The 8,849-nt window shown below is 45.3% G+C and overlaps 1 protein-coding gene across 5 annotated transcripts in view; it reads left to right on the plus strand.

Annotated features, from left to right (window-relative positions):
* The window catches only part of Chd7 (chromodomain helicase DNA binding protein 7), a 178,495-nt gene extending 169,850 nt beyond the window's left edge, over positions 1–8,645 (plus strand). For 4 of the 5 annotated variants that reach the window (XM_021645015.2, XM_021645020.2, XM_021645018.2 and 1 more), the window contains exons 35-38: positions 3,187–3,408; positions 4,728–4,868; positions 5,034–5,138; positions 6,742–8,645. In XM_021645015.2, the coding sequence (XP_021500690.2) occupies positions 3,187–3,408; positions 4,728–4,868; positions 5,034–5,138; positions 6,742–7,650 (1,377 nt within the window). In that variant the 3' untranslated portion in view covers positions 7,651–8,645. The remainder of the gene's footprint in view (positions 1–3,186; positions 3,409–4,727; positions 4,869–5,033; positions 5,139–6,741) is intronic. The other variant, XM_021645021.2, reaches the window with a different exon arrangement.
* The last annotated feature ends 204 nt before the right edge of the window (positions 8,646–8,849 follow it).

Genomic DNA, 8,849 nt, shown 5'->3' on the forward strand with positions numbered 1-8,849 from the left:
ATATCACCCCAAAAGGGGACCTTTGATTCTCTGATGGCGGGGATTTTACTCTGAAGAACTTTATTACATGTGCTCTTTGAAGGGTTGAGGACTTCATATCCTGAGCTATTGATTTTGAAACTCTAATCAATAGAGTCACATTGCACTGGGCCACCGTGAGCCTTTCATTTGGTCAGTGGGGCAGTTTTGAAAACAAGAACAACAACAAAAACAACGGAAACATGGTCTTAAATTAAGGGACACGTTTTGTTGTTGTTGTTTTGTTTTGTTTTGTTTTTCCTGGCCTAGCTTTTCTTTCATCTCTATTATTTGCACATACACACACACCTTTTTTAAGACAGGATCTCACTGTAGCACGGGCTGGCCTCCAACTTACAGAGATCTCCTGCTTCTGCTGCCCTGAATGCTGCTGGCATTAAAGGCATGTGCCACAATGTCCAGCACATTACTTGAGCCTAGAGGGGCTTAATAACTTAAAAAGAGGAAAAGGCATACTTGGAAAATGGCAAAATAGCAGTCCTTGAAATTTTTAGCCTCATAGTAGGGTATAAATAGAAGTGTCCATCCAGGTTAAGAGTTAACGTTAATGTCAGCATAAATCTAAGACAACTCTGTTGTTTTGTACTTTTTTGAGACAGGGTTTCTCTGTATAGGTCAGGCTGTCCTGAAACTTCTCTGTTGATCAGGCTGGCTTCAAAATCAGTGATCTGTCCGCCTGTGCCTTCCCAGTGCTGGGATTAAAGGCACCATCAGGGCCTTTTTTTTTTTAATTATTTATTACAATTTATTCAATTTGTATCCCTGTTGTGTCCCCCTCCCTGGTTTCCTCCCAACCCCACCCTCCCTCCCTCTTCTCTCCCTATCCTCCTCCCCTAGTCCACTGAAAGGAGAGGTCCTCCTCTCCTCCCATCTGACCCTAGCCTATCAGGTCTCATCAGGACTGGTTGCATTGTCTTCCTCTGTGGCCTGGCAAGGCTGCTCCCCGCGGGGGGTGGGGGGTGATCAGAGAGCCTGTCACTGAGTTCATGCAAGAGAAAGTCTGTGCTCCCCTTACTAGGGACCCCACTTGGATACTGAGTCTGTGGGCTACATCTGAGCCTGGTTTCAGGTCCTCTCCATGCATTGTTCTTGTTTGAGGTGTCAGTCTCTGCAGGGCTCAGTTTTTTTGGCTCTGTTGGTCTCCTTTTGGAGTTCTTGTCCAGGGACTCTTAATAGATCTTAGGAAATGTATTTTAACTGTTAGATTTTGTAAATTGGAGATTCCCCCCAATTACTGAGGCTGGTTTGTATATGAATGATATACAGGGAAAATGCTGAGTTGGCACAGGTGTGATGATCAGCAATGTAGAGTAACGTGTGCTAAACACAATTTCCTCTCCACATTCCAACACCCACTGCTGTCACAAAGGACGCAAAGGATGCCATTGAGGCACCTCCAACGGCATCGCCAGTGCTGACTGTTTCCTGTGCCAGGCATCCGGATCTGAAGTGTAAAGTCCTGACGTACAGGGCATGCATAGAAAAGCCAGTGTTGGAGTGAGGTGACAGAAGAGTGTAGCTTTGAGCAGTCCCCAAGGAAAACATTCAGAGTACTCCAAATTCTGAAACTTTCAGGCACCAACAGAACACAGCAACTAAAATCCCACGACTGACTTCACATGAAGGGTCACATAGCTGCGGAGCAGGCAGAATGACTCAGTGGGTAAAGGTACTTACCACCCACGTCTGGTGACCTCATTTTGATCCTGGAAGTATGTAAAGACGGCAGAAGAGAAGCAGCTCCTCAGAGCTGTCCTTTGACCTCCACATATATCATGATACATGTGCACAATCATATACATATCAATCATGTGTGCATATATACAATCAGTGAAAAAAATTAAAAACATAGTAGTGTTGAAAATACACAGAGGCAGGATCACTGTGAGTTCAAGGCCAGCCAGAGTGAGTTCCAGGACAGCCATGGCTACCCAGAGAAACCCTGTCTGGAAAACAAACACAAATCCATCAGAACTGCTTAAGGCTATGTGGTAAAATGTATATAATCATAAAATGAATTCCTGTTCAGACTTGAGTCCCATCCTCAGTATGTGTGACAGTGTACATGCAAATACTCAAATATAAAATTCAAAATGCATTGTGGTTTTAGGTGTTTTGGGTAAGCAGACCCAACTTCAGTGATATATTATAATTATACATGTGTTCTGGGGCCATCCCAAAGCTCCCAAGGACAGCATAGAGTAAAGGAAAGAAGGTTGGGGAGCTCTTAAGAAAACTTCCCTGGAGGTAGTTATCTGTCACTGAATTGTGGAGATCTTGTTGGAACAGAAGTATTAGGGCAAGAAAGCAACTCTTATGTCAGGCTGTGAAACATAAATGTTTGTCTGGTGCCTTTGATGAAAAAGTCATGAAGGTGTAGACATAGTGATAGAGTAGGATGCAGGTTGTGGAAAGTCTAGAGTGCCAAGTTGAAGAACGTGTTGGGGTCCCGAAGGCATCGGGGAGCCAGTTACTGAAGTTGCCTGACTAGAGCAGTAACTTGATGTCCGCTTTTGAACCAGGCAGAGGTTACTGCATTTTAGAAAGCCCAATCTGAAGTAGCAGCATGGAGGTTGAACTGAAGAGCCATGAACATGGAAAAAGGAAAGTTATAATAATACAGGAGAAAAGGAAAGTCCTGGGGATGGAGAAGTGGATGTCTGGATGTTGAAAGGACAGCATTTAAGGACCAAAGGACCAATGGCAGGGTGAGGGTGGCCTGTTAATTTCTGGGGTTTCCACACCTGCCTAACATAAAATGGTACTCTCCCAACAAAGCTGTACTGCTCTTAGCATGGCAGTACAGTTACTTATAAACTGGTGCTTGTTAGAACAGAATCCAGGGATTCCTGAAAGGCCACCTTTCACACACCTGTAGCTCAGACTGCCACATAGCAGGTTGTACTGGTGGCTTGCTTGGCCCTTTAGACTTTGAGTTTCCTACAAAAGAATACTGTTCCTATCTTGTGAGGAATCTAAGTATCACCTTCTATTTTGAAAGACACCCTAAAATGGACATTGTTTCAGAAAGCTTCTCCTCCCTTTTTGATGAAAGATCCTTTGGGCTGGGAGAATATTTTCCTGGAGTAGAGTCTTATCTCAGAGTCTTATCAGTCGGCAATTCAGATCACTGTCCACTTCCTGCAGGAGGATGCTGAGGTGACCAAAGCTTTTGAAGAAGATATAGAGACGCCACCAATTAGAAACATTCCTTCTCCTGGACAGCTGGACCCCGACACACGGATCCCTGTGGTAAATCTGGAAGATGGCACAAGGCTGTTGGGAGAAGACGCTCCTAAGAACAAGGACTTGGTTGACTGGCTGAAGCTGCACCCTACCTACACCGTTGACATGCCCAGTTATGTACCAGTAAGTACTGCGGAGCCGGGGTGTGAAGCCCCCGTGGGCTGCCCGATTGCTTCTCATCGGAGGAAATTCGTAACAGCTCCTCGCACCCTCCGTCTTTGGCTCGAGCTCGAATGTCACTAGGTTCACGTGTGTCCCATTTTTCTGCTGTGACTTCCACGTTAGAGAAACTGGTTACAGTGTGTCCACTGAAGGACGCCCTCAAAGTTGTTTGAAGATCTCTGTTACTCATTTTCTGACTTCTCCAGCATGCATACCTCACGTGGTCCAGCTTCCAAGGGTCTAGGCTCTGGGGGCCAGTCTTCGTTGCATTTCCTTGGGCTTCAGACAAAGCCTGAGAAACTCAGAGCTATAAAGCTTTTGTCTCTAAAGATTTCTTTTAAGCACCTAAGCCTGTGTTTTATACTAAACATCAGTCATTATTGCCATATGGTATGTCCTATAGGCCACTTTCTAGCTGGCAATGCAAATTACTTACTTTCTATGCCTTTGTGATTGATATTTTTTAAACATTTAGGGTTTTTTCGTTGAGTTCAGCGCATCCCCTCTCTTGCTACTAACAGCTCCCCCCACATACACATACACACATATACATACACACAGCCTCTGCACCTACAGGACCTCAAAGCCAAAACTCTCACATAGTCATTTAGGATATCATCTCTGAGTTCATTTGTGTCAGTGGCTAAAAATAAGTAAAGGTACCATATAAAGTTTGGGTTTTGTTGTTTTTAATACTGTGAGTTGCGTAAATATTTGAAGATACTCACCCTCCTCCCCTTTTGTTCTTGGTGCCAGGGATTGAACCTGGGTACTCAAAAACTCTGTGTAAGTACGCTGCCACTGAGTCACACCTCCAGCCCTTCACATAAACTTTAAACAAGAGTCTCAGTTAAGCAGATTCTCAGAAGACTGGAGGGTTGGCTCAGTGGTTAAGAGCACTTGTTGCTCTTGCAGACCTGGGTTCAGTTCCCAGCACCCATATGGCAGCTCACAACCCTTTGTAACTCAAGCCCCAGGAAACCCAACAGGCTCTTCTGACCTCCGAGGACACTGAGCACATATGTGGTTCAAATACATATGTACAAGCAAAACACTCAGACACAAATAAATGAATCCTAAGGAGTTTTTAAGTAGATTCTCAGAGAGTGCCTGTTCAGTGGACCAGTCACAGCTGAGAGCCTTTCACAGAAAAGCACAACTTCTGCTAAGTGACAATGATTGTTAAAACTTCACAATATTTGAATCTGTTCTCCTGGGAGTTTTTAGGAAGGGGCGAGTACTAAATACAGCCTCATGAAATGCATCCTTTTCCTTTGCAGAAGAATGCAGATGTGCTGTTTTCCTCGTTTCAGAAACCGAAACAGAAACGACATAGATGTCGAAATCCTAATAAATTGGATATAAACACTTTGACAGGAGAAGAGAGAGTTCCTGTAGTTAACAAACGAAATGGGAAGAAGGTACATGCTGTGGAGGGGCTGCTGAGGAAGGACGGCTCACGTTTCTCCTGGAAACTGTTTGTGTTCCTGCGGGGCGGAGAGAGGGAGGTGCGGGGGGCAGGGAGGTGCGGGGGGCAGGGAGGGAAGGCGGTGGTGCTCAGATGTTCACCAGCTGCGTCTCTCCAGATGGGTGGAGCCATGGCCCCTCCAATGAAGGACCTGCCCAGGTGGCTGGAGGAGAACCCTGAGTTTGCAGTTGCTCCAGACTGGACCGATATAGTCAAGCAGTCTGTAAGTACAAGATCCACCTAAGACTGACTGTGTGCCTGAGTGTTTCTTGTCCTGCTGGCTAGCAACTTTTCAGTTGTAACCTAATCTTAGCGTAAAGGAATTGTCATAACGCGTCGCCTTCCTACATCAGCTCATACATAACCAGAGTGCAGTGTTTTACACATACACACATCGTCAATTGGAAGTGAACTGATCTGTCAGCCCTGATTTAAAAATACTGCGCAGACGCGCAGACCCCCACTCGCAGCCCTGGAGGCGGACCTGCTCCAGGTGAGCCTGTTGCCCAGTGTCTTTGCGATGGAACTCCTGCCAGTTTGGGAGGATTCAGATTATTAGCTGTGATTCCCAGTTTTAAAACAGACACAGCAATTCTGCATGAAATTTTCTCATGATTAGTTTCTTTTCAAGACAAAATAATGGCACGCTTATTTGGGTTTGCTTCATTTAGGTACTACAATAAAACTGACTCTCGTGCTGGAGTTCTAGCCATCGTGCTGTAACCCAGTTTTAGGAACTGGTACCCACCTGATCTGCTATCCGAGGTCCCTGCGCTTCTGATTCCGCCTCTGACTCCCTGACTTCTGCTGTCCTAGTCTCCATTCCTAACGCTTTGTCTCTCCAGCACGTGTTGAATCACTTGAGGTTTTGATCTTAACCATTCCGATCCGTGTAGGATAGACTCCCTAACATTCTGCTCTCATCTTGAAAATGATCCCTTTTGGTTTGCGTTTCCCTGATGACCAAGGATGTTGAGTGTTTCTTTAAGTGTTTCTCTGCCATTTGCTATTCCTCTATTGAGAATTCTCTGCTTAACTCTGTACCCCATTTTTTAATTGGATTATTTGGTTTGTTGGTGTCTAATTTCTTGAGTTCTTTATATATTCTGGATATCAGCCCTCCGTAGGATGTCGAGTTGGTGAGGATCTTTTCCCAGTCTGTAGGCTGTCTTTTTGTTCCATTGACAGTGTCCTTTGCTTTACAGAAGATTTTCAGTTCTGTGAAATTATTATTAACAATGTCTGTAAACATTTACATTCAGATTTTGGTGTAACTTCTCATTCTTCCGAGGTACATGCTGACATGTTGAGTCTTAACTTACTCAGTTGTTCCCCATTGTTAGAATTTATTTTTCTTAGTGTATGTCACGTCTTTTAGTCTGCACAACTCTTTTGTGATATTATTTTGTTTTCTTTCTTCCATACAAAACCTTTTAAAATTGACAGGTATTTACTTGGCAATTGATTGACAAGTGCCGAGTTATTCGTGTTTGATGTTTGTGAGGCACACATGCACATCGCCACTCTGGTGTGTTGATCCTTAAGTTAATTATGGATGCAGCTACATGGTGTAGCTTTGGTGGTGGAGTAGCCTTGAACAGCTTTTTTTCTACAACTCAGCACAATTCAGCAAAAAGAGCATAATGGTTAAAAACAAAGCAAAACAAAACAAAAACCCAAAAAGCAGAACCTGTTCTTTCCCAAGTTCTCACATTAAGCATTTAGAACGGAAGCAGTGTTTGTGTGGAGCTCGGAAAGGCTCACGTTGACAGTGAGTGCTCTTCCCCGGCCTTCACAGCTGTTTTGTGCCTTCCCCCGCCCTCCAGGGTTTTGTTCCCGAGTCAATGTTTGACCGTCTTCTCACTGGACCTGTGGTGCGGGGAGAAGGAGCCAGCAGGAGAGGACGCAGGCCCAAGAGCGAGATCGCGCGGGCAGCCGCCGCGGCTGCTGCCGTTGCCTCCACTTCAGGGATCAACCCTTTGTTGGTGAATAGCCTGTTCGCTGGGATGGACCTGACGAGCCTTCAGAATCTCCAGAACCTCCAGTCCCTCCAGCTGGCAGGACTCATGGGCTTCCCTCCGGGGCTGGCCACAGCGGCCGCCGGAGGCGACGCGAAGAACCCTGCTGCCGTGCTGCCCCTGATGCTGCCAGGGATGGCGGGCCTGCCCAACGTGTTCGGCCTGGGCGGGCTGCTGAACAACCCTCTCTCAGCTGCTACTGGAAACGCCACTACTGCTTCGAGTCAGGGAGAGCCGGAGGACGGCCCTTCCAAGGGGGAAGAGAAAGGAAACGACAACGAAGAGGAGAACCGAGACTCTGAGAAAAGCACAGACGCCGTTTCGGCCGCTGACTCTGCAAACGGATCTGTTGGTGCTGCTACTGCCCCGGCCGCGTTGCCCTCCAACCCGCTGGCCTTCAACCCTTTCCTCCTGTCCACCATGGCCCCAGGCCTCTTCTACCCATCCATGTTTCTACCTCCAGGACTGGGGGGATTGACGCTGCCTGGCTTCCCAGCACTGGCCGGACTCCAGAACGCCGTGGGCGCCAGCGAAGAGAAGGCTGCTGACAAGGCCGAGGGAGGCCCCTGCAAAGACGGAGAGACCCTGGAAGGCAGCGACGCCGAGGAGAACCTGGACAAGACTGTAGATTCCTCCATCTTGGAAGACGAGGTTGCACAGGGTGAAGAGCTGGACTCCCTCGAAGGCGGGGATGAGATAGAAAACAACGACGAGTAACAGCCGCAGTTGCGCTGAAAGTGTTGAAAACTGTCGACAGGTGGTAGTCCTACTGTTTACACTCACAGTTAATGTTCATACCTAGTTTTATAAGCTGTTCTGTAACATAGTGTAGCAAAAAAAAAAAAAAAAAAAAAGAAAGAAAAGAAAAAAAGGAAAAAAAGTCCAAGTCATGTTCTGCAGGTGTGTCCGAAGGTATCTTGGTCATTAAGTATTGTGCAGTGCGTTATTTATTATCCCTAGGACAGATGAAATTTGAGAGGTGATCACGTCTTTTTAAGGAAACTTACATAATGCTCTGCTTTTTTCCTTTGGGTACCGCTGGTATTATAATAAAGAGCAATTTGTAATAGAGTGGCACTAGTGGAAGGAAGTGCTGCTCAAAGGAAGTATGAAGTTATATATTTAATTTTTTAATTTTAATTTTTTTGCTGTGAAGGTCAAGATGGAATTTACCGTACATATCATAACCCGCTCATTCGTTTCCCTTTCTGACTGTATGGGGGTTCCCACACTGCGCACACACACACATCCATACACTCTGACAATCTCCATGTTAGTGTGAACGCCTCTGCCCGAGGCGCAGCAATAATAAGGCAGCTGTTGAATGTGAAGGGTCCCTTCGGAAAATTAACCTACTGGGAGGGTTCTTGCCAGACAACTGCAGCTCCATCGGCTTGTGGTCTTGTGATGCACTGGTATAAACAAAATAAATAGAAGAATAAATAAAAGTGAGAGAAGTAAGAATCAGGTACCTTTTTTTTTTTTTTTTTTTAAATTAAAGGACTTTGTTACTTTAGCCACAAAGCTAAAACAGCATTACCTCAGCTCTAAACTAGCCTTGAAGTTTACAGACAGGACTTTGTAAATGTTTTTCTTTGTTGTGATGTCCTCTTATTTTTTTTTCTCTGAAAACTGCTATCATGTAAGATAAAATGTAAATTTCTGCCAACTGTAGTAATGATGCTTTTAATAAAAGTGACCCATGATATGCAGAGGTGGAGTTTTAGAATGCAGTGTGGAGGGGCACTGGTGTTCACTCTTTTTTTTTTTTTTTAATTCAAAACAGATGCAAATACAGAATTCTGGCTTTCCTACCCTTGCTTACTGCATCTTAGGCTAGATCAGCTGTTTGTAACACATGCTAGCTGCCTTCAAGTCTAAGTGGAGAAGAAACCTTGAATTGCCTTCCTGTGATT

Source organism: Meriones unguiculatus, chromosome 6 (genome assembly GCF_030254825.1).
Source record: "Meriones unguiculatus strain TT.TT164.6M chromosome 6, Bangor_MerUng_6.1, whole genome shotgun sequence".
Classification (NCBI taxonomy): Eukaryota; Metazoa; Chordata; class Mammalia; order Rodentia; family Muridae; genus Meriones; species Meriones unguiculatus.